This window comes from Oncorhynchus nerka, linkage group LG8 (assembly GCF_034236695.1).
Source record: "Oncorhynchus nerka isolate Pitt River linkage group LG8, Oner_Uvic_2.0, whole genome shotgun sequence".
Classification (NCBI taxonomy): domain Eukaryota; kingdom Metazoa; phylum Chordata; class Actinopteri; order Salmoniformes; family Salmonidae; genus Oncorhynchus; species Oncorhynchus nerka.
In genome coordinates this window covers 17899089-17926232 of record NC_088403.1, presented here as the reverse complement: position 1 = coordinate 17926232, position 27144 = coordinate 17899089, and the positions used below count along the sequence as shown (strand labels likewise).

General features: G+C 42.2%; 1 protein-coding gene across 1 annotated transcript in view; it reads right to left on the bottom strand.

Moving 5' to 3' along the window:
* Positions 1 to 25413, bottom strand: part of LOC115126721 (IQ motif and SEC7 domain-containing protein 3-like) — a 193747-nt gene extending 168334 nt beyond the window's left edge. The window contains 1 exon segment of the mRNA XM_065021490.1: positions 24626 to 25413. Coding sequence (XP_064877562.1) covers positions 24626 to 25149 — 524 coding nt within the window. The 5' untranslated portion in view covers positions 25150 to 25413.
* Positions 25414 to 27144: the final 1731 nt, after the last annotated feature.

Sequence of the window (27144 nt, the reverse complement as noted above, 5' to 3'; positions counted from 1 at the left end):
TAAATGGGTAACAGACTAGACTATAAATGGGTTACAGACTAGACTATAAATGGGTTACAGACTAGACTATAAATGGTAACAGACTAGACTATAAATGGGTAAGACTAGACTATAAATGGGTAACAGACTAGACTATAAATGGACTAGACTATAAATGGGTTACAGACTAGACTATAAACAGACTAGACTATAAATGGGTAACAGACTAGACTATAAATGGGTAACAGACTAGACTATAAATGGGTAGACAGACTAGACTATAAATGGGTTACAGACTATAAATGGGTAACAGACTAGACTATAAATGGGTAACAGACTAGACTATAAATGGGTTACAGACTAGACTAGACTATAAATGGGTTACAGACTAGACTATAAATGTAGACTATAAATGGGTAGACTATAGACTAGACTATAAATGGGTAACAGACTAGACTATAAATGGGTAACAGACTAGACTATAAATGGGTTACAGACTAGACTATAAATGGGTTACAGACTAGACTACAGACTACTATAAATGGGTTACAGACTAGACTATAAGACTAGACTATAAATGTGTTACAGACTAGACTATAAATGGGTAACAGACTAGACTATAAATGGGTTACAGACTAGACTATAAAAACAGACTAGACTATAAATGTTACAGGACTATAAAACAGACTAGACTATAAATGGACTAGACTATAAATTACAGACTAGACTATAAATGGGTTACAGACTAGACTATAAATGACTAGACTATAAATGGGTAACAGACTAGACTATAAATGGGTAACAGACTAGACTATAAATGGGTTACAGACTAGACTATAAATGGGTTACAGACTAGACTATAAATGGGTTACTATAAAGACTAGACTATAAATGGGTACAGACTAGACTATAAAGACTAGACTATAAATGGGTTACAGACTAGACTATAAATGGGTTACAGACTAGACTATAAATGGGTTACAGACTAGACTATAAATGGGTTACAGACTAGACTATAAATGGGTTACAGACTAGACTATAAATGGGTTACAGGACAGATTAGACTATAAATGGGTTACAGACTAGACTATAAATGTGTTACTATAAATGGGTAACTAGACTATAAATGGGTAACAGACTAGACTATAAATGGGTAACAGACTATAAATTAGACTATAAATGGGTAACAGATTAGACTATAAATGGGTAACAGACTAGACTATAAATGGGTAACAGACTAGACTATAAATGGGTTACAGACTAGACTATAAATGTGTTACAGACTAGACTATAAATGGGTAACAGATTAGACTATAAATGGGTAACAGACTAGACTATAAATGGGTTACAGACTAGACTATAAATGGGTTACAGACTAGACTATAAATGGGTAACAGACTAGACTATAAATGGGTAACAGACTAGACTATAAATGGGTAACAGACTAGACTATAAATGGGTTACAGACTAGACTATAAATGGGTAACAGACTAGACTATAAATGGGTAACAGATTAGACTATAAATGGGTTACAGACTAGACTATAAATGGGTAACAGATTAGACTATAAATGGGTAACAGACTAGACTATAAATGGGTAACAGACTAGACTATAAATGGGTAACAGACTAGACTATAAATGGGTAACAGATTAGACTATAAATGGGTAACAGACTAGACTATAAATGGGTTACAGACTAGACTATAAATGGGTAACAGACTAGACTATAAATGGGTAACAGACTAGACTATAAATGGGTAACAGACTAGACTATAAAGATTAGACTATAAATAAGATAGACTATAAATGGGTAACAGACTAGACTATAAATGGGTTACAGACTAGACTATAAATGGGTAACAGACTAGACTATAAATGGGTAACAGACTAGACTATAAATGGGTAACAGACTAGACTATAAATGGGTTACAGACTAGACTATAAATGGGTAACAGACTAGACTATAAATGGGTAACAGATTAGACTATAAATGGGTTACAGACTAGACTATAAATGGGTTACAGACTAGACTATAAATGGGTAACAGATTAGACTATAAATGGGTTACAGGCTAGACTATAAATGGGTTACAGACTAGACTATAAATGGGTTACAGACTAGACTATAAATGGGTTACAGATTAGACTATAAATGGGTTACAGACTAGACTATAAATGGGTAACAGACTAGACTATAAATGGGTAACAGACTAGACTATAAATGGGTTACAGACTAGACTATAAATGGGTTACAGATTAGACTATAAATGGGTTACAGACTAGACTATAAATGGGTTACAGACTAGACTATAAGTGGGTAACAGACTAGCCTATAAATGGGATACAGGCGGTCTCTGGCAGGGTCTAGACTAGCTACAGTCAGTGGTCTCTGGCAGGGTCTAGGCTAGTCACAGTCAGTGGTCTCTGGCAGGGCCTAGACTAGCTAGTCAGTGGTCTCTGGCAGGGTCTAGACTAGCTACAGTCAGTGATCTCTGGCAGGGTCTAGGCTAGTCACAGTCAGTGGTCTCTGGCAGGGGCTAGACTAGCTACAGTCAGTGGTCTCTGTCAGGGTCTAGTCTAGTCACAGTCAGTGGTCTCTGGCAGGGTCTAGTCTAGTCACAGTCAGTGGTCTCTGGCAGGGTCTAGACTAGCTACAGTCAGTGGTCTCTGGCAGGGTCTAGTCTAGTCACAGTCAGTGGTCTCTGTCAGGGTCTAGTCTAGTCACAGTCAGTGGTCTCTGGCAGGGTCTAGTCTAGTCACAGTCAGTGGTCTCTGGCAGGGTCTAGGCTAGTCACAGTCAGTGGTCTCTGGCAGGGTCTAGGCTTGTCATTTATCTAAAGCACCGGGTGCTTTAACTCTAAATTGCATTAGAGCTACCCGTTCAGCTCAGTCCCTGTGCCTCTCATGTCTAATAAACCAATAACCTGTGTCTGACTGCCCGTATGATTCACACACACAAACACACACACACACACCACAACTGACCCCCGCATGATTCACAAACACACACATGGCACGGCACGACAGCTAAAAATATGTTCTCCGCACACGCCAAATAAAAAACAGCTCATGTTCTATAGCAAGGAATTTACCCGTTCCTTCTTCTAGCTGCCGAAAGAGAAATGAAGCAATCTCAAGGCACTCGGCACCAAATGTGATATTCATGATCTGGGTTTCAGTGGGAAACAGAAATCAGAGCCATCCTGTCATAACCAGACAAACGTGCCTCACATTCGGCGCGAGGGAGAGCAAGAAGAGAGGAGAAAGAGAGAGAGAGAGAGAGAGAGAGAGAGAGAGAGAGAGAGAGAGAGAGAGAGAGAGAGAGAGAGAGAGAGAGAGAGAGAGAGAGAGAGAGAGAGAGAGAGAGAGAGAGAGAGAGAGAGAGAGGAGAGAGAGAGAGAGAGAGAGGGAGAGAGAGAGAGAGGGGAGCTTCTCTAGTTAGTGCAAACTGAGAGAGGAGGAAGAAGAGAGGAGGAACTGGCAGACAGAACATCCTTAGAGAGAGAACAACATGTTCTACCTGTCTTGCCCTAGAGACTGCACAGAGAAATGTTAACACCAGATTCTGCTCCATCAGTGTATTGGCCTACTGGGTTATCTAATTGAACCCTCCAACCATAGACACAGAGGTACATGAACCCACATCACACAGCACAAGCAGGCGCAGAACACACACATAGCCTACACATACATGTACATGTTAGGCATTTAGCAGACGCTCTTATCCAGTGTGACTTACAGTAGAGTGCATACATTTTATTACTTTTAATACAAGCAAACACACATACAAGCGTACACACGCGGACACACAAACTAATCTACAGACTAGCATCAACACACAAACACTAAATCACACAGCCCCCCTTCCCTTTTACTAAAGCACATGCTTGGCCAGCTGGCCTGTGTTCAGGGACATGAGGGTACAGGGACTTGGCCAGCTGGCCTGTGTTCAGGGACATGAGGGTACAGGGACATGGCCAGTTGACCTGTGCTCTTGGACATGAGGGTACAGGGACTTGGCCAGCTGGCCTGTGTTCAGGGACATGAGGGTACAGGGAGTTGGCCAGTTGGCCTGTGCTCTGGGACATGAGGGTATAGGGACTTGGCCAGTTGGCCTGTGCTCTGGCACATGGGGGTATAGGGACTTGGCCAGCTGGCCTGTGTTCAGGAACATGAGGGTACAGGGACTTGGCCAGCTGGCCTGTGCTCTGGGACATGAGGGTATAGGGACTTGGCAAGCTGGCCTGTGTTCAGGGACATGAGGGTACAGGGACTTGGCCAGCTGGCCTGTGCTCTGGGACATGAGGGTACAGGGACTTGGCCAGCTGGCCTGTGTTCAGGGACATGAGGGTACAGGGAGTTGGCCAGTTGGCCTGTGTTCTGGGACATGAGGGTACAGGGACTTGGCCAGTTGACCTGTGCTCTGGTACATGAGGGTACGGGGAGTTGGCCAGTTGGCCTGTGCTCTTGGACATGAGGGTATAGGGACTTGGCCAGCTGGCCTGTGCTCTGGGACATGAGGGTACAGGGAGTTGGCCAGTTGGCCTGTGCTCTTGGACATGAGGGTATAGGGACTTGGCCAGCTGGCCTGTGCTCTTGGACATGAGGGTACAGGGACATGGCCAGTTGGCCTGTGCTCTGGGACATGAGGGTACAGGGAGTTGGCCAGGTGGCCTGTGCTCTTGGACATGAGGGTATAGGGACTTGGCCAGCTGGCCTGTGTTCAGGGACATGAGGGTACAGGGAGTTGGCCAGCTGGCCTGTGCTCTTGGACATGAGGGTATAGGGACTTGGCCAGCTGGCCTGTGTTCAGGGACATGAGGGTACAGGGACTTGGCCAGTTGGCCTGTGCTCTGGGACGTGAGGCTACAGGGACTTGGCCAGCTGACCTGTCCTCTGGGACATGAGGGTACCGGGACTTAGCCAGTTGGCCTGTGCTCTGGGACATGAGGGTACAGGGACTTGGCCAGCTGACCTGTCCTCTCCTCTGGGACATGAGGGTACAGGGACTTGGCCAGTTGGCCTGTGTTCTGGGACATGAGGGTACAGGGACTGGCTATGTTGCCAAGAGATAGGGACCATTGATCTGAAAGAAGCACTAGGCTATCAGTCTGCAGCAGCTAGAAGGATGCCAGCAGGAAATAGGGGATAATGTATGCTTCTCACTCCCAGGGTTCCCCGTTCACCCCACATATGGCCGCTCTCTCCTTGAGATGGCTGGCAGCTGCACAGATTCAGCCCCTTTCAGGGGAAGAAGAGAGCCATGTGAGAAGGGAAGGAGGAGGCGGGGGGGGTGGATGGATGAATGGGCTGCAGCCAATGCAGAATAGCATGCTGACTGCCAGGTGGTGTGTGGGTGAGTGTGTGCCCTTATTTGTGTACTTGTGTGTGCTAGTATGCATATGTTGATGTGTTTATGTGCTAGTATGGATAACTGTGATTATGACTATGTGACTATCTCTTTGTGTACAGCGCACACATACATACACTACAGTTCAAAAGTTTGGGGTCACTTAGAAATGTCCTTGTTTTTGAAAGAAAAGCACATTTTTTGTCCATTAAAATAACATCAAATTGAACAGAAATACAGTGTAGACATTGTTAATGTTGTAAATTACTATTGTAGCTGGAAATGGCTGATATTTTATGGAATATCTACATAGGCGTACAGAGGCCCATTATCAGCAACCATCACTCCTGTGTTCCAATGGCACGTTATGTTAGCTAATCCAAGTTTATCATTTTAAAAGGCTAATTGATCATCAGAAAACTCTTCTGCAATTAGAAGGCCCTTCTGCAACTAGAAGGCCAGCAGCCAGGAGTCGTCTCTTCACTGTTGACGTTGAGACTGGTGTTTTGCGGGTACAATTTAATGAAGCTATCAGTTGAGGACTTGTGAGGTGTCTGTTTCTCAAACTAGACACTCTAATGTACTTGTCCTCTTGCTCAATTGTGCACCGGGGCCTCCCACTCATCTTTCTATTCTGGTTAGAGACAGTTTGTGGTTTTCTGTGAAGGGAGTAGTACACAGCGTTGTACAAGATCTTCAGTTTTTTGGCAATTTCTCGCATGGAATAGCCTTCATTTCTCAGAACAAGAATAGACTGATGAGTTTCAGGGGAAAGGTCTTTGTTTCTGGCCATTTTGAGCCTGTAATCGAACCCACAAATGCTGATGCTCCAGATACTCAACGAGTCTAAAGAAGGACCCGTTTTCAGCTGTGCTAACATAATTGAAAAAGGATTTTCTAATTATCTATTAGCCTTTTAAAATGATATACTTGGATTAGCTAACACAACGTGCCATTGGAACAAAGGAGTGATGGTTGCTGATAATGGGTCTCTGTACGCCTATGTAGATATTCCATAAAGAATCTGCCGTTTCCAGCTACAATAGTCATTTACAACGTTAACAATGTCTACACTGTATTTCTGAACAATTTGATGTTATTTTAATGGACAAAAAAACTTATTTTCTTTCAAAAACAAGGAACTTTCTAAGTGACCCCAAACTTTTGAACGATAGAGTATGTTTTGAGAGAGGACAGCCAGCAGGAGAGAAGCACCTGCAACAACATGAGCTCCCCAGGGCTCCCCCTCAGGCTATGGGGCTGCCTCCCAGCTAGCTAACGCCACACGCCAGCAATCCTGCACTGAGAACCAGGGAGCCAGAGGGACAGAGAGCACACCGCAGCCCAGTCAGAACATATGGAATCAGGGGAGACAGGAGACACACCAGCCACTCGGATGGAGGGATGGAGCTGAATACTGATAATGACTGCAGAGGAACCTGCTTATTAAGGAGAGAGGAGGAGGTGGTGAGAGAGAGAGAGAGGGGGGCAAGTAGATGAGGAGAGCAAGAACAGGAGGGAATGGTAAATAATGAGATGCAAAATAGGAAAGATAGAGCGAGAGACAGAGACAGAGAGAGAGTGGATATAGGAAAGGCAGGGTGTGATTGTAACAAGAGTGGATGAGGGAGGAGATGAGGAGAAGGAGACAAAAAAAGATAAATGGAGACAGAGATGAAAAGAGAGAGACGGAGCGAGACAGAGGGACAGAGAAAGAGAGAAAGCGAGAGATAGAGAACAGCATTTTCCTGAAGAATCTGTCAGTCAGGCAGCCTTTTCTTCAGATCATCATATGCACCCACTCAGAAACTTTCCAGACAAGTGAGCACCATGTTGAGAGAAGAACACTCCGGGCCTTTACTATTGCAGTCTGCAAAATGAGCCTCTCAGATGCCTCCTAGAGCTGGGAACTTCCTTCAAGAGACGAGAAGATGGAGAGTTTTATTTCCCTCAAGGCTCTTGAAGCGTGACAACCTGAATCTACTCCCACTCTATCACAGTCGGGTTCTTTTAGGCCTTGTTAACTATGGTTGGCTCTTCGAGACACTCGCCGTGACCGTATTTTTTTGTCACAAAGCTGAGGAACACGAAAGTGAAGAGTAAAATCTGTTGAATAGGGGTTCACAAACTTTTGGGAGAAACTTGAAGCATCTGCGCTACGCAAAGATATTCCTCTGAACCATCAAATCAACAAACCAATGTTGCTTCAAAAACATTCTCTTTAACAGTAAAAAAAATGTTTTTCCTCAATTGCAATTGTAGTCTACAATACAGCAGTGTGTTACATCTACCGAGAGGGATTCCAGCCTCATCTGGGGTGTCATCATTCATCCAAAACGTTTTGCAACGGAAAAGCATTTACTCCAAACGGGAAACATTTTGCAATGGAAAATTGACAAAATCAGGTAGATTCCTCTGTTTGGTTCTATTTGGTTCTGTTTGGTTCCTTGTGAAAACACCCCTGAAGTTTCTTCTATGCTATGTTAAGCGATGTCATCGTCGTGCTGCTTATTAATAGACAAACACACAGTGAAAGGTACACAATTTGCCCACACACACTCACTCACGCATAAACACACCAGAGCTCTGCCCCTGACATGATAAGCAATTTGCCACACGTCTCTGTCCTCCCCCATGCCCACGGCTAATAGAGATTTATTCACAGCTCCTGGGGGCCAGCGGCACAGTACGCCATCTTGTCTTGTCAGGATCAATGCGCTAAGTGAGTGATGTAATGCTGCGCGACGTCGGCTGACTTTCATGGATCACTACATTGTTATTAAGGGTAACATTAACGTTTGCTCTCTCTCTCTCTCTCTCTCTATCTATCATCTTCGGAATCTGTCAAGAGGCCACAGCTGGCGACACCCGACGGACCGACACATAAAAGCCCCTAAAGATCACACTACAATAGACTCTATGCTCAATGAGCCTACACAGTACGTTGACAGTGACATTCCTAGCTTCTAGCTCAAGTGTCGGTAAGGTAACGCATTGCGCGAGAGAACTACACTCCGCTACATAAGAATACAGATCTTCATTTGATCAACTTGTTGCAATGCAGGAAATTTTAAACGTGTAGTGTATTTGAGGTTTAAAAAGGATTTTGAAGTTTGTAGCCTAATATCCACTTTGAAATGTCAGACTTGATTTTCCCTTATGGAAAATGCATCAACCCCTATATTATAATCTACACAATAATTGATATTTCCTGTTGGATTATTTTCCTGCTCTATCAAACAGGCATCAACCTACAGCTGTATAACCTTGACCCAGAAAGCACATTGAGGGATTCTCATTCTCATTGAAATGGTTGATTCTCCCTGCCCTGTCATCACTTGGCACTGAACCATGGCATTGTTCAAGTTGTTTACTGGCAGAATGTGTGCGTGTGTGTGTGTGTGTGTGTGTGTGTGTGTGTGTGTGTGTGTGTGTGTGTGTGTGTGTGTGTGTGTCTGTGTGTGTGTGTGTGTGTGTGTGTGTGTGTGTGTGTGTGTGTGCATGTGTGTGTGTGTGTCTGTGTGTGTGTGTCTGTGTGTGCGTGTGTCTGTGTGTGTGTGTCTGTGTGTGCGTGTGTCTGTGTGTGCCTGTGTGTGTGTGTGTGTGTGTGTGTGTGTGTGTGTGTGTGTGTGTGTGTGTGTGTGTGTGTGTGTGTGTGTGTGTGTGTGTGTGTGTGTCTATGTGCGTGTCTGCTGTTCTGGCTCTGGATAGGAGACACTAAAATGGGTATCAGTACCATGGACAGCTCCCATTACTAGGAAACACCAGTAAACAGCTAAAGACATGTATAGGGGTCATTTCAACACACACACCCACTCAAGCACTTGCACTTAAATAAATATCTAGTTATGCAGACAGAGCCTTAGGTGCATCTCAAAACAGAGGACCATTGGACAGGTGATAGTGAACACTCAGTAGGAGACGTGATGAGGAAAGGAAGCTACTTGAGGCTATTGAGGAGAGATGCTTCCTATAGGTGACAGCCACAACAGGGCAGGACAGAGAAGCCCACACAGTCAGACTGTTAAGTTAGCCTGTTTGTATTCTGTTTACTGGAGTATCAATTCAAATCATAGTAACAATAGAAACCAACAGCCCCATTGAAGTGCCCGAGTCAGTCAGGGGGAAACTAGCCACTAAAAGCCCAGCAAGCCATCCTGTATTTCATCGCTATACTACCATAGAAAAATATACTACTAAAGCAATTGAGAAGATCTAGATTCTACACCAGCAATACTCAATATCAGGATCAGGATCCAGAACGGGGTCAATACGGACCACGGGTCACGACTTTAAAAACAATCAATATATATATATATATATATATCATTTTTTTAGGAACTTTCTGCTGTTAAGAGTTAAGAGCCTGATAGTAGAACAAACCAGGTGCAATTTGATTGGCAGTTTTCCTCTTGTTATCACATTCAATGACCTTAGAAAACTATTTAGAACCTTTCACACAGTTGATCAACTAGCCCATGTTAGCTAGCTAGGCTAACCAGCTATTTAAATCTTGTAGTTATCATGGTCAGATTACGTGACCAGGGACCTCGGCCCCCAGGGAGCCCCCATTGATTTAGTTGAATCACTCAGGTATCATATGAACACACATAAGACACAGCACAATGTGTTGGAGCTTTAAAACAGATACATATTCTCTCTGTCTCAGGGCACAATGTGTTGGAGCTTTAAAACAGATACATATTCTCTCTGTCTCAGGGCACAATGTGTTGGAGCTTTAAAACAGATCAATATTCTCTCTGTCTCAGGGCACAATGTGTTGGAGCTTTAAAACAGATCAATATTCTCTCTGTCTCAGGGCACAATGTGTTGGAGCTTTAAAACAGATCAATATTCTCTCTGTCTCAGGGCACAATGTGTTGGAGCTTTAAAACAGATACATATTCTCTCTGTCTCAGGGCACAATGTGTTGGAGCTTTAAAACAGATCAATATTCTCTCTGTCTCAGGGCACAATGTGTTGGAGCTTTAAAACAGATCAATATTCTCTCTGTCTCAGGGCACAATGTGTTGGAGCTTTAAAACAGATCAATATTCTCTCTGTCTCAGGGCACAATGTGTTGGAGCTTTAAAACAGATCAATATTCTCTCTGTCTCAGGGCACAATGTGTTGGAGCTTTAAAACAGATCAATATTCTCTCTGTCTCAGGGCACAATGTGTTGGAGCTTTAAAACAGATCAATATTCTCTCTGTCTCAGGGCACAATGTGTTGGAGCTTTAAAACAGATCAATATTCTCTCTGTCTCAGGGCACAATGTGTTGGAGCTTTAAAACAGATCAATATTCTCTCTGTCTCAGGGCACAATGTGTTGGAGCTTTAAAACAGATCAATATTCTCTCTGTCTCAGGGCACAATGTGTTGGAGCTTTAAAACAGATCAATATTCTCTCTGTCTCAGGGCACAATGTGTTGGAGCTTTAAAACAGATACATATTCTCTCTGTCTCAGGGCACAATGTGTTGGAGCTTTAAAACAGATCAATATTCTCTCTGTCTCAGGGCACAATGTGTTGGAGCTTATAAACAGATACATATTCTCTCTGTCTCAGGGCACAATGTGTTGGAGCTTTAAAACAGATCAATATTCTCTCTGTCTCAGGGCACAATGTGTTGGAGCTTTAAAACAGATCAATATTCTCTCTGTCTCAGGGCACAATGTGTTGGAGCTTTAAAACAGATACATATTCTCTCTGTCTCAGGGCACAATGTGTTGGAGCTTTAAAACAGATCAATATTCTCTCTGTCTCAGGGCACAATGTGTTGGAGCTTTAAAACAGATACATATTCTCTCTGTCTCAGGGCACAATGTGTTGGAGCTTTAAAACAGATACATATTCTCTCTGTCTCAGGGCACAATGTGTTGGAGCTTTAAAACAGATACATATTCTCTCTGTCTCAGGGCACAATGTGTTGGAGCTTTAAAACAGATACATATTCTCTCTGTCTCAGGGCACAATGTGTTGGAGCTTTAAAACAGATCAATATTCTCTCTGTCTCAGGGCACAATGTGTTGGAGCTTTAAAACAGATCAATATTCTCTCTGTCTCAGGGCACAATGTGTTGGAGCTTTAAAACAGATACATATTCTCTCTGTCTCAGGGCACAATGTGTTGGAGCTTTAAAACAGATCAATATTCTCTCTGTCTCAGGGCACAATGTGTTGGAGCTTTAAAACAGATACATATTCTCTCTGTCTCAGGGCACAATGTGTTGGAGCTTTAAAACAGATCAATATTCTCTCTGTCTCAGGGCACAATGTGTTGGAGCTTTAAAACAGATACATATTCTCTCTGTCTCAGGGCACAATGTGTTGGAGCTTTAAAACAGATACATATTCTCTCTGTCTCAGGGCACAATGTGTTGGAGCTTTAAAACAGATACATATTCTCTCTGTCTCAGGGCACAATGTGTTGGAGCTTTAAAACAGATCAATATCTCTCTGTCTCAGGGCACAATGTGTTGGAGCTTTAAAACAGATCAATATTCTCTCTGTCTCAGGGCACAATGTGTTGGAGCTTTAAAACAGATACATATTCTCTCTGTCTCAGGGCACAATGTGTTGGAGCTTTAAAACAGATCAATATTCTCTCTGTCTCAGGGCACAATGTGTTGGAGCTTTAAAACAGATCAATATTCTCTCTGTCTCAGGGCACAATGTGTTGGAGCTTTAAAACAGATACATATTCTCTCTGTCTCAGGGCACAATGTGTTGGAGCTTTAAAACAGATACATATTCTCTCTGTCTCAGGGCACAATGTGTTGGAGCTTTAAAACAGATACATATTCTCTCTGTCTCAGGGCACAATGTGTTGGAGCTTTAAAACAGATACATATTCTCTCTGTCTCAGGGCACAATGTGTTGGAGCTTTAAAACAGATACATATTCTCTCTGTCTCAGGGCACAATGTGTTGGAGCTTTAAAACAGATACATATTCTCTCTGTCTCAGGGCACAATGTGTTGGAGCTTTAAAACAGATCAATATTCTCTCTGTCTCAGGGCACAATGTGTTGGAGCTTTAAAACAGATACATATTCTCTCTGTCTCAGGGCACAATGTGTTGGAGCTTTAAAACAGATCAATATTCTCTCTGTCTCAGGGCACAATGTGTTGGAGCTTTAAAACAGATACATATTCTCTCTGTCTCAGGGCACAATGTGTTGGAGCTTTAAAACAGATACATATTCTCTCTGTCTCAGGGCACAATGTGTTGGAGCTTTAAAACAGATACATATTCTCTCTGTCTCAGGGCACAATGTGTTGGAGCTTTAAAACAGATCAATATTCTCTCTGTCTCAGGGCACAATGTGTTGGAGCTTATAAACAGATCAATATTCTCTCTGTCTCAGGGCACAATGTGTTGGAGCTTTAAAACAGATACATATTCTCTCTGTCTCAGGGCACAATGTGTTGGAGCTTTAAAACAGATCAATATTCTCTCTGTCTCAGGGCACAATGTGTTGGAGCTTTAAAACAGATCAATATTCTCTCTGTCTCAGGGCACAATGTGTTGGAGCTTTAAAACAGATCAATATTCTCTCTGTCTCAGGGCACAATGTGTTGGAGCTTTAAAACAGATCAATATTCTCTCTGTCTCAGGGCACAATGTGTTGGAGCTTTAAAACAGATCAATATTCTCTCTGTCTCAGGGCACAATGTGTTGGAGCTTTAAAACAGATCAATATTCTCTCTGTCTCAGGGCACAATGTGTTGGAGCTTTAAAACAGATCAATATTCTCTCTGTCTCAGGGCACAATGTGTTGGAGCTTTAAAACAGATCAATATTCTCTCTGTCTCAGGGCACAATGTGTTGGAGCTTTAAAACAGATACATATTCTCTCTGTCTCAGGGCACAATGTGTTGGAGCTTTAAAACAGATCAATATTCTCTCTGTCTCAGGGCACAATGTGTTGGAGCTTATAAACAGATACATATTCTCTCTGTCTCAGGGCACAATGTGTTGGAGCTTTAAAACAGATACATATTCTCTCTGTCTCAGGGCACAATGTGTTGGAGCTTTAAAACAGATACATATTCTCTCTGTCTCAGGGCACAATGTGTTGGAGCTTTAAAACAGATACATATTCTCTCTGTCTCAGGGCACAATGTGTTGGAGCTTTAAAACAGATACATATTCTCTCTGTCTCAGGGCACAATGTGTTGGAGCTTTAAAACAGATCAATATTCTCTCTGTCTCAGGGCACAATGTGTTGGAGCTTATAAACAGATCAATATTCTCTCTGTCTCAGGGCACAATGTGTTGGAGCTTTAAAACAGATACATATTCTCTCTGTCTCAGGGCACAATGTGTTGGAGCTTTAAAACAGATCAATATTCTCTCTGTCTCAGGGCACAATGTGTTGGAGCTTTAAAACAGATCAATATTCTCTCTGTCTCAGGGCACAATGTGTTGGAGCTTTAAAACAGATCAATATTCTCTCTGTCTCAGGGCACAATGTGTTGGAGCTTTAAAACAGATCAATATTCTCTCTGTCTCAGGGCACAATGTGTTGGAGCTTTAAAACAGATCAATATTCTCTCTGTCTCAGGGCACAATGTGTTGGAGCTTTAAAACAGATCAATATTCTCTCTGTCTCAGGGCACAATGTGTTGGAGCTTTAAAACAGATCAATATTCTCTCTGTCTCAGGGCACAATGTGTTGGAGCTTTAAAACAGATCAATATTCTCTCTGTCTCAGGGCACAATGTGTTGGAGCTTTAAAACAGATACATATTCTCTCTTTCTCAGGGCACAATGTGTTGGAGCTTTAAAACAGATCAATATTCTCTCTGTCTCAGGGCACAATGTGTTGGAGCTTATAAACAGATACATATTCTCTCTGTCTCAGGGCACAATGTGTTGGAGCTTTAAAACAGATCAATATTCTCTCTGTCTCAGGGCACAATGTGTTGGAGCTTTAAAACAGATCAATATTCTCTCTGTCTCAGGGCACAATGTGTTGGAGCTTTAAAACAGATACATATTCTCTCTGTCTCAGGGCACAATGTGTTGGAGCTTTAAAACAGATCAATATTCTCTCTGTCTCAGGGCACAATGTGTTGGAGCTTTAAAACAGATACATATTCTCTCTGTCTCAGGGCACAATGTGTTGGAGCTTTAAAACAGATACATATTCTCTCTGTCTCAGGGCACAATGTGTTGGAGCTTTAAAACAGATACATATTCTCTCTGTCTCAGGGCACAATGTGTTGGAGCTTTAAAACAGATACATATTCTCTCTGTCTCAGGGCACAATGTGTTGGAGCTTTAAAACAGATCAATATTCTCTCTGTCTCAGGGCACAATGTGTTGGAGCTTTAAAACAGATCAATATTCTCTCTGTCTCAGGGCACAATGTGTTGGAGCTTTAAAACAGATACATATTCTCTCTGTCTCAGGGCACAATGTGTTGGAGCTTTAAAACAGATCAATATTCTCTCTGTCTCAGGGCACAATGTGTTGGAGCTTTAAAACAGATACATATTTCTCTGTCTCAGGGCACAATGTGTTGGAGCTTTAAAACAGATCAATATTCTCTCTGTCTCAGGGCACAATGTGTTGGAGCTTTAAAACAGATACATATTCTCTCTGTCTCAGGGCACAATGTGTTGGAGCTTTAAAACAGATACATATTCTCTCTGTCTCAGGGCACAATGTGTTGGAGCTTTAAAACAGATACATATTCTCTCTGTCTCAGGGCACAATGTGTTGGAGCTTTAAAACAGATCAATATTCTCTCTGTCTCAGGGCACAATGTGTTGGAGCTTTAAAACAGATCAATATTCTCTCTGTCTCAGGGCACAATGTGTTGGAGCTTTAAAACAGATACATATTCTCTCTGTCTCAGGGCACAATGTGTTGGAGCTTTAAAACAGATCAATATTCTCTCTGTCTCAGGGCACAATGTGTTGGAGCTTTAAAACAGATCAATATTCTCTCTGTCTCAGGGCACAATGTGTTGGAGCTTTAAAACAGATACATATTCTCTCTGTCTCAGGGCACAATGTGTTGGAGCTTTAAAACAGATCAATATTCTCTCTGTCTCAGGGCACAATGTGTTGGAGCTTTAAAACAGATACATATTCTCTCTGTCTCAGGGCACAATGTGTTGGAGCTTTAAAACAGATCAATATTCTCTCTGTCTCAGGGCACAATGTGTTGGAGCTTATAAACAGATACATATTCTCTCTGTCTCAGGGCACAATGTGTTGGAGCTTTAAAACAGATCAATATTCTCTGTCTCAGGGCACAATGTGTTGGAGCTTTAAAACAGATCAATATTCTCTCTGTCTCAGGGCACAATGTGTTGGAGCTTTAAAACAGATACATATTCTCTCTGTCTCAGGGCACAATGTGTTGGAGCTTTAAAACAGATCAATATTCTCTCTGTCTCAGGGCACAATGTGTTGGAGCTTTAAAACAGATACATATTCTCTCTGTCTCAGGGCACAATGTGTTGGAGCTTTAAAACAGATACATATTCTCTCTGTCTCAGGGCACAATGTGTTGGAGCTTTAAAACAGATACATATTCTCTCTGTCTCAGGGCACAATGTGTTGGAGCTTTAAAACAGATACATATTCTCTCTGTCTCAGGGCACAATGTGTTGGAGCTTTAAAACAGATACATATTCTCTCTGTCTCAGGGCACAATGTGTTGGAGCTTTAAAACAGATCAATATTCTCTCTGTCTCAGGGCACAATGTGTTGGAGCTTTAAAACAGATCAATATTCTCTCTGTCTCAGGGCACAATGTGTTGGAGCTTTTCAAATCTCTCTGTCTCAGGGCAGAGCTTTAAAACAGATATTCTCTCTGTCTCAGGGCACAATGTGTTGGAGCTTTAAAACAGATCAATATTCTCTCTGTCTCAGGGCACAATGTGTTGGAGCTTTAAAACAGATCAATATTCTCTCTGTCTCAGGGCACAATGTGTTGGAGCTTTAAAACAGATCAATATTCTCTCTGTCTCAGGGCACAATGTGTTGGAGCTTTAAAACAGATCAATATTCTCTCTGTCTCAGGGCACAATGTGTTGGAGCTTTAAAACAGATCAATATTCTCTCTGTCTCAGGGCACAATGTGTTGGAGCTTTAAAACAGATCAATATTCTCTCTGTCTCAGGGCACAATGTGTTGGAGCTTTAAAACAGATCAATATTCTCTCTGTCTCAGGGCACAATGTGTTGGAGCTTTAAAACAGATCAATATTCTCTCTGTCTCAGGGCACAATGTGTTGGAGCTTTAAAACAGATCAATATTCTCTCTGTCTCAGGGCACAATGTGTTGGAGCTTTAAAACAGATCAATATTCTCTCTGTCTCAGGGCACAATGTGTTGGAGCTTTAAAACAGATACATATTCTCTCTGTCTCAGGGCACAATGTGTTGGAGCTTTAAAACAGATCAATATTCTCTCTGTCTCAGGGCACAATGTGTTGGAGCTTATAAACAGATACATATTCTCTCTGTCTCAGGGCACAATGTGTTGGAGCTTTAAAACAGATCAATATTCTCTCTGTCTCAGGGCACAATGTGTTGGAGCTTTAAAACAGATCAATATTCTCTCTGTCTCAGGGCACAATGTGTTGGAGCTTTAAAACAGATCAATATTCTCTCTGTCTCAGGGCACAATGTGTTGGAGCTTTAAAACAGATCAATATTCTCTCTGTCTCAGGGCACAATGTGTTGGAGCTTTAAAACAGATACATATTCTCTCTGTCTCAGGGCACAATGTGTTGGAGCTTTAAAACAGATCAATATTCTCTCTGTCTCAGGGCACAATGTGTTGGAGCTTTAAAACAGATACATATTCTCTCTGTCTCAGGGCACAATGTGTTGGAGCTTTAAAACAGATACATATTCTCTCTGTCTCAGGGCACAATGTGTTGGAGCTTTAAAACAGATACATATTCTCTCTGTCTCAGGGCACAATGTGTTGGAGCTTTAAAACAGATACATATTCTCTCTGTCTCAGGGCACAATGTGTTGGAGCTTTAAAACAGATCAATATTCTCTCTGTCTCAGGGCACAATGTGTTGGAGCTTTAAAACAGATCAATATTCTCTCTGTCTCAGGGCACAATGTGTTGGAGCTTTAAAACAGATACATATTCTCTCTGTCTCAGGGCACAATGTGTTGGAGCTTTAAAACAGATCAATATTCTCTCTGTCTCAGGGCACAATGTGTTGGAGCTTTAAAACAGATACATATTCTCTCTGTCTCAGGGCACAATGTGTTGGAGCTTTAAAACAGATCAATATTCTCTCTGTCTCAGGGCACAATGTGTTGGAGCTTTAAAACAGATACATATTCTCTCTGTCTCAGGGCACAATGTGTTGGAGCTTTAAAACAGATCAATATTCTCTCTGTCTCAGGGCACAATGTGTTGGAGCTTTAAAACAGATCAATATTCTCTCTGTCTCAGGGCACAATGTGTTGGAGCTTTAAAACAGATACATATTCTCTCTGTCTCAGGGCACAATGTGTTGGAGCTTTAAAACAGATCAATATTCTCTCTGTCTCAGGGCACAATGTGTTGGAGCTTTAAAACAGATCAATATTCTCTCTGTCTCAGGGCACAATGTGTTGGAGCTTTAAAACAGATACATATTCTCTCTGTCTCAGGGCACAATGTGTTGGAGCTTTAAAACAGATACATATTCTCTCTGTCTCAGGGCACAATGTGTTGGAGCTTTAAAACAGATACATATTCTCTCTGTCTCAGGGCACAATGTGTTGGAGCTTTAAAACAGATACATATTCTCTCTGTCTCAGGGCACAATGTGTTGGAGCTTTAAAACAGATACATATTCTCTCTGTCTCAGGGCACAATGTGTTGGAGCTTTAAAACAGATACATATTCTCTCTGTCTCAGGGCACAATGTGTTGGAGCTTTAAAACAGATACATATTCTCTCTGTCTCAGGGCACAATGTGTTGGAGCTTTAAAACAGATACATATTCTCTCTGTCTCAGGGCACAATGTGTTGGAGCTTTAAAACAGATACATATTCTCTCTGTCTCAGGGCACAATGTGTTGGAGCTTTAAAACAGATACATATTCTCTCTGTCTCAGGGCACAATGTGTTGGAGCTTTAAAACAGATACATATTCTCTCTGTCTCAGGGCACAATGTGTTGGAGCTTTAAAACAGATACATATTCTCTCTGTCTCAGGGCACAATGTGTTGGAGCTTTAAAACAGATACATATTCTCTCTGTCTCAGGGCACAATGTGTTGGAGCTTTAAAACAGATACATATTCTCTCTGTCTCAGGGCACAATGTGTTGGAGCTTTAAAACAGATACATATTCTCTCTGTCTCAGGGCACAATGTGTTGGAGCTTTAAAACAGATACATATTCTCTCTGTCTCAGGGCACAATGTGTAGAATTGCAGGAAGGTTTCTTTACAACTGCTACATTTTCTCTCCGCCAAAAGACGAGTGTGAACAGCTTGGGGTCTTACGGGTCATGAGATGGGGGGTTTGTTACTGCAATAAATGAAAATGTTAATCCGGACCATTGCCACCTTGGACATTTGTGTGACCGGAGCTTCTCAAGTGGTATTTGAGTTCCCCTGTTCTACACAGACAAGCCAAAACAACATATTGAGACTCTATTCAGGTGACTACATGTAAGACTCTCTTCCAGCTAGCCCATACCATCACCGTGGACCAACGCCAGCAGTGTCATATTCATTAGGGCACAATGTAGCAAATCCTTTTGCAATGGGAAAACAAGTGCTTTTTATTGGACAAGTTGGACAAGTCCTGTTTGAGTCCGTTTTTTTTGTTTGTAGCCTAATGATGCATTAAGTGTGGATTCTAAACCTTACCACGGGATTGTTGTTCACCTAGCTAGCTCCTATGGAGTGTTTGTGTCTTTAGTTGTTTCCTCTGTAGACTTGTGAATGTGATTTAGGTGATTTATAGACTTCCATTCATCTCTGTCCCTGTATTCCTTCTCCCACCTGAGGATTGGGGCCCTTGTTTCCTAGCTGGGGAGATATCAGTGTCCTAAACTGTTAGTCCCATTTGCCCTCTTAAGTGGAGCACTTTTTTTATTTGACCTTTATTTAACTAGGCAAGTGAGTTAAGAACAAATTCTTATATACAATGACGGCCTAGGAACAGTGGGTTAACTGCCTTGTTCAGGGGCAGAATGACAGATTTTTACCTTGTCAGCCTGATCTTGCAATCTTTCCGTTACAAGGCCAACGCTCTAACCACTAGGCTGCCACCTCTTTAAAAATGGGGACAAACCTAATCAGAGTGTACTTGCCTCGTGAGGGTATTTGTGGGTGGATGTTTGTATTTGTTCTATTTCACACATGTATAAGTGTGTATTATACGCATCTGTGAATTGTAAATGGGTGTGTTGCACATCTCAACTCGCCCTGAGATACCCTCAGTGAGTGGGCGTTTATTGACGTGTGGTGGATTATAGCCTCACCCCACTTCTAGAAAAAATGTATTTAGGTCAATAAGAGTTGATTGTGTTAAAATGCAATTCCATCGCTTATTTGAGCAATATGCTAATTAAGTTAGACAAGAAAAGTATGAATTAATTGATTGGTATCAAATGAATGTCATTTGCCAGCAGCTTTGGTGGGGCAGGTGCCCAAAGTGAAAAAAAGGTAGGTGCTCCAGGACCCCTGGGGCTCTATCTGTGCATGGGCCTGTTTGCCAGGAGTTTCAAACCAACCAATCATATACTGTATCATCAGTCATATGACGAGATTCAAATATTTTTCAACCAACTATCGACATTGAATAAATTAGCATACCTAGATATCCCTTTCAAAACAAAATTACTTCCAAAATAGGCTACAAAGTGTATTATAATATTGTATCACAAAACACTTTTTTTAATGTGGCAGCTACCTTACCTTCATTGAGGTTTTCATTGAGGGCCCTTTGACTTTTTCCACATTTTGTTACGTTACTGCCATATTCAAAAATGTACTGAATTCACATTTTTCCTCATCATCTACACACAATACCCTATAATGACAAAACGACAACAGGATTTTTGACATTTTAGCAAATATATTAAAAATAAAAAACAGAAATACCTTATTTATATAAGTATTCACACCTTTTGCTATGAGGCTTGAAATTGAGCTCAGGTGCATCCTGTTTCCATTGATCATCCTTGAGATGTTTCTACAACTTAATTGAGTCCACCTGTGGTAAATTCAATTGATTGGACATGATTTGGAAAGGCACACGCCTGCCACAGTAAAAACCAAGCCATGAGGTTGAAAGAATTGTCCGTAGAGCTCAGAGACAGGATTGTGTCGAGGCACAGATCTAGGAAAGGGTACCAAAACATTTCTGTAGAATTGAAGGTCCCCAAGAACACAGTGGCCTCCATTATTCTTAAATGGAAGAAGTTTGGAACCAAGACTCTTCCTAGAGCTGTCCGCCCCGCTAAACTGAGCAATTGGGGGAGAAGGGCCTTGGTCAGGGAGGTGCCCAAGAACCCGATGGTCACTCTGACAGAGCTCTAGAGTTCCTCTGTGGAGATGGGAGAACTTTCCAGAAGGACAACCATCTCTGCAGCACCAATCAGGTCGTCATGGTAGAGGGGCCAGATGGAAGCCACTCCTCAATAAAAGGCACATGACAGCCCACTTGGAGTTTGCCAAAAGGCACCTAAAGACACTCAGACCATGAGAAACAAGATTCTCTGGTCTGATGAAGCCAAGATTGAACTCTTTGGCCTGAATGCAAAGCTTCACGTCTGGAGGAAACCTGGCACCATCCCTACGGTGAAGCACGGTGGTAGCTACATCATGCTGTAGGGATGTTTTTCAACTGCAGGGACTGGGAGACTAGTCAGGATCCAAGCAAATATGAACGGAGCAAAGTAAAGAGAGATCCTTGATGAAAACCTGCTCCAGAGCGCTCAGGACCTCAGACCGAACATACACCTTCCAACAGGACAACGATCCTAAACACATAGCATAGACAACACAGGAGTGGCTTCGGGAGTCTCTGAATGTCCTTGAGTGGCCCAACCAGAGCACGGACTTGAACCTGATCGAACATCTCTGGAGAGACCTGAAAATAGCTGTGCAGAGATGCTCCCTATCCAACCTGACAGAGCTTGAGAGGATCTGCAGAGAAGAATGGGAGAAACTCCCCAAATACAGGCGTGTCAAGCTTGTAGCGTCATACCCAAGTAGACTCGAGGCTGTAATCGCTGCCAAAAGTGCTTTAACAAAGTACTGCGTAAAGGGTCTGAATACTTATGCAAATGTGATATTTCTAGGTTTTTATATATATATATAAATTTGAAAACAATTCTAAAGACCTGTTTTTGCATTGTCGTTATGGTGAGGGGAAAAAATTATTGAATCCATTTTAGAATAAGGCTGTCACGTAACAAAATGTGGAAAAGGTCAAGGGGTCTGAATACTTTACGAAGACACAGTATTATCAACTGAAAACTGAAGCTACAAGGAAAAAACCTTTCAGATAATGAATCACTAGCTCATGAATGGCATATAAATTATGCCATTGGGGATTGGGGATTGCATAGCTTGCTTGATGTTCATCAACACGAGTCAGCTCACATGTGCTGGTTTGTCATCTCAATTTAACCAGCTGAAAAGATTTCTGACTGATTGGAGCATTTTGATAATAATACAGGCCGAGCTACAGGTAACTTCCAACATAAAGGAAACACTTGACTAAATGAGGGGTATAAAATATATTGAAAGCAGCTGCTTCCACACAGGTGTTGTTCCTGAGTTAATTAAGCAATTAAAACATCCCATAATGCTTAGGGTCATGTATAAAAATGCCCAGCTGTCCATTATTTTGGCCACCATGGCTAGAAGAAGAGATCTCAGTGACTTTGAAAGAGGGGACTCATAGGAGCATAGGGGGTTGCTAGGTTTAAAGGTTAAGTGTGTGTGTGTGTGTGTGTGTGTGTGTGTGTGTGTGTGTGTGTGTGTGTGTGTGTGTGTGTGTGTGTGTGTGTTTTTTTTTCCAAAAGGAAGGGGTCAAAATTATTGACACCCCTGTTTTCAATACCTTTCTAAAATGTTTTAAGAGTTGGAGAACATATTGGGAGGAATCTTAGACAGTTCATTCATACAGGATCCTTCCAGATCCTTGACAGGCTTCATCTGTGATAATGGACTGCCCTCTTCAATTCACACCACAGCTTTTCAATGGTGGTTCAACGCCAAAGAGTTACATTTTCATGTCATCTGACCAAAGCACCGGTTCAAATCCAAGTGCCAATACTGTTTAACAAACTCCAGGGGCCTCATTTATCAACCGGGTGAACATTTCTCACACAATTCTGCCGTACGTGGAGATTAAAGGATTTGCGTGCGCAACTAATTATTGCAATTTATCAAAGTGTTGCACACAACATATACACAACATTTTCATTGATAAATCAAAGCCATACTGTATTTGTGTTCTTGTGAACGAGCGTTACAACCTAGCCTGGAAAACGCCCTCCATTCATTTTTTACGGTGACAAAAACGCCCATTTGCTGTAGCCTTTGACTTGGAGATGCTGGAACTGGGCCATGACAGGTTCTAAAAGACAGAGCAATGGCAAATTCCATCACATTTCTGTAGAAGTGTGAGCATAATGTTTTTATCTTTTTCAGTGACTTTTTCAAACTAAAAATGCATGCCACATATAGGGAAACACTGGCAGCACATTCTGCAACTGATTGTCAATTCAAACCATTTAAAGCACACTTCTATGGAAAATACAAATAGTTTAATATTTTGTTCATCAATAGATGATTGCTTCTAAGTCCTGCCTTGGTATAGGCTCTGAATTGAAATAGGCTATGACATCGCATAAAAATAATATAGTCTACCCATACCGTCAAATGTAAACAGGGTACTGGTCTATTTACTTTGGAGCATGTTTGGCTATTCAAATCAAATCAAATCGCATTGGTCACATACACATATTTAGCAGATGTTATTGCAGGTGTAGCAAAATGCTTGTGTTCCTAGCTCCAACAGTGCAGTGGTATCTAACTAAATGCTTGTGTTCCTAGCTCCAACAGTGCAGTGGTATCTAACTAAATGCTTGTGTTTCTAGCTCCAACAGTGCAGTGGTATCTAACTAAATGCTTGTGTTTCTAGCTCCAACAGTGCAGTGGTATCTAACTAAATGCTTGTGTTCCTAGCTCCAACAGTGCAGTGGTATCTAACTAAATGCTTGTGTTCCTAGCTCCAACAGTGCAGTGGTATCTAACAATTCACAACAATACACACAATCCAAAAGTAAAAGAATGGCGTATAGAAATATGAATTGAGCGATGTATAAATGGAAGCCTAATATTGATTGTGTAGCAGGAATAAACCAGTTATGTCAGAAAAGGGCCATGTCATGTCCTGCGATATGATTATGATTTAGGCCGAGGCTATATAATAAAAGTAACACATTAGGCTGCGTGCTGCTATGCGATCTCCTTACCAAAGGAAAATGCATCTGTTTTATCATTAAGTATAGGTTTTTATATTCTTATTAACTTACCATTATTATCATTCCTGTGCATCAAACGCCTCCATTTCACTCAACAACAAAAAAAAACATGTTCCTGCAACAATATAGGGCTGGGAGCTGCCAGGGACATCCAGATATATTACCAGGATACTTAGGATTCTCACCATTCTCATGATGATTTATTGTGATTCCATGTTCCAAACTTATTGCTGCTGTATCGATACAAGAGAGGCGTGAGAAAACGAGTTTTGATCAGTCATGGAAATAAAAGTGCTGAAAACAAATTGTCTCCCAATTTAAAAAGGAAAAAGACTGGCATTTTGGTGCAGGTAGCCTACAGCAAACTAGTGAGGTATTGAAAACAGGGATGTGGGTAACTTTGACCAACTACCTTTTTGAGGAAAATAAATATTACTTGCTAAACAAAATGTTTTTTAATCTGAGCAAATGTATTCACTAATATAAAATAATGTAATTTCCCCATTTTTTTGGAGCATACGATATAGCTCATTATTTGACGTATGTATTTTATACAGACATTTTCGCTCATCTTTGTTAGGATCCCACTGTTTGTCAATATAACATATCATGCAATTTATCGGGAATTTAACGAGTAAAATAGTAACTTTACTGGGTCGTGTTATGTTTGTTGGGCTATGTTTGTAACGTGGGCTAGCTAGCCAAACACTCGAGAGACAGTTAGAGTAGCTAAGAAATTCGCCTTAATGGAATTCTAGCTAGATGTGGCTAAAATATATAGGCAATAATGTTGCATAAGGCTACTCACTCTGCTTTCCTGGCAAGTCCAACGGAGCGGCACAGAGTCGTAGGTGTTTGCGGGACCAGGGACTTGCAGCACGCCGGGCTTTTCTTGTCCTCCTCCGCTGAGTCTGGGCTGCTCTGGCCCGCTTTTGGAGACGGCGGGGAGGTGGGCACCAGCTGCAGTTGCTGCGGATGGTGAACTGGAGGCGTCGGAGGGGGAGGATGCTGCGGAGGCTGTGCCGACAAAGAGGCGACCTGCTGCGGTTGCTGGCTAGGATGAACCCCGGCTTTGATGCCCCCTGGATGCTGGTGCAGGTGGACGGGTGGCTGGGGGCTTGTACTGCGGGGAGACGGGTGGTGGTGGTGGTGATAGGACTGATGGGGGTCCCGCAGATGGCGGTTTTCCCCAATGAGGTCCTCCACCTTCCGCTCGAGCTCGTCGATACGCTGGCGCTGCGTCTGGATCAGGCTCTGCTGGTTCTGCACGATGGTGGTGAGTTCCTTCAGATACAGCACGGCTTTCATTGGGTTATCTAGCAGGCTCTCCATACCTGGTTTAATATCTATCACGTTTGGATTTTCGTGATCAGCCTTTCCTGCTCAGATTCTCTCCTCGAGTGGTTTTGGCGAGGCGCTCGGTCGACCTACATGCAAAGCTGGGATGCTTTCTCTGCCGTCTGACGATTCTCTGTGTGGAATCTCCGTAATGGCTTCTCTTTCTCTCTCCCTCTCTCTCTCTCTCTCTGTAGCTCCCTCTCTCCCACTCACCCTGCGTAGTGCCTACGCCGTGAGGATGCGAGAAATGATGCTGATGCAACGATCAACATCCTCCGATGAGCTCTCTGATTGGAGGAGGAGCTAGTGGGTGGATGATGTCAACACAGCAGCAACAACAGTGGAGTGTGTTTGCATGAAAATGCCCTACAGTAATATTTATTCAAAGTATTTACACAGCACTCTATTGAACCGAGAAACGTTTTAATTCTTCACACAAGGCTGACCTTCCTGTGGTGTGCATCACACCACAACTTCACTAACAGGCTATCATTTGAAAGAACCAATAAATCAAATGAAATGTATAGGCCAATAAATGACATCAGCAAACCAGGCAGGCATAGACCCTAAGAACCAAGCAGAGGGTGACAGTGTAGGCGTGAACAACCCTTGAAAGGAACAAGACTAGAGTTGCTGTGCAGGAGTCAGGAACCCTCCACCTGACCAGATACTATCAACAGTATGAACAATATAAAGGATCAATAATGAATCATTATTAAAATAAATACAAATGAAACAGTATGAACATCCAGGTCATTGATCCTTGAGGACTATTGAAACAGAAAAAGGACTTCCCATCAGTAACTATTTTAAAGGTGGATAAGTACCTGGTTTTAGACATGGTAGGTCCCTGTTGTGTTATATCCTCTCTAACTCTCCTTCCCTTTCTGCCAGCGGCTCCTGATATGCTGTTGGCTTAAGACTTCCATGAATGTGAGTACAAAACCAGAGCATGCCAGACACCCAGAGCAAATAAGTGCATTTCAATTGGGGACTAGTGAATTGCATGCACTTGAAAATACCTGCACCTATTTAATGTAATGTGCAACAACCTTATGGAGAGTATGAAGATACTGTTTGTTTACATTTCCCGTACATTTGAGTCATTTAGCAGATGCTCTTATCCAGAGCAACTTACAGGAGCAATTAGGGTTAAGTGCCTTGCTCAAGGACACATCAAAAATATTTCAATTGTCACAAACATATTTTTGAGTTAATTTAAACATTGTAAAACACAGTAAGAGATGAGACATTAAAATAGGAAATGATGATAGCCATGTAACCAGCCATCTCCTGAATTATCAACCTTTTAACACATTTTAATGCTAACCAAATAGCAGTCACTAAGCCGTTCTGGGGAGCAGTCCTCCCTCTACCCACAGCCCTACCCGATGCACTATGCCAAGGCCTCGATCTGTGTCTCTGGCACAGCCAAGTGGTCTAGGATTAAGGTCTGGAGAAGGCCATTTGAGCCATGGTTCGGTGGGAGAAATGAATTCTTTCAGGTTTAGGTTCCAACATTTGAAGTGACTCTTAACCCCATCAAAGGTAAAGTGTAGTGCCATTAGAACATATCAGAAACATGGAGAATCAGGTAACACTCCCTCTTGATGGGGTTTGCCAACACCCATACCAATCTACATTTTAAAGCTTTTTGGCTTCTAAAACTAAGCAGGGCTGGTACTGGTCGGTCCCTGGATGTGAGTCCATATGGGGTGGCAGGTAGCCTAGTTGTTAGCGTATTGGGCCAGTAACTGAAAGGTTGCTATATTGAATCCCCGAGCTAACAAGGTAAAAATCTGTCATTCTGCCCCTGAACAAGGCAGTTAACCCACTGTTCCTAGGCCGTCAGAAATAAGAATGTGTTCTTAACTGACTTGCCTAGTTAAATAAAGGAAAAAATATATATACAGTATGCTGTAAGTGGCAGTAGGGGGCATTCTACCCAGTGATTTCAGGAGACTCCAATATCCCAGGGCAGTGATGAGT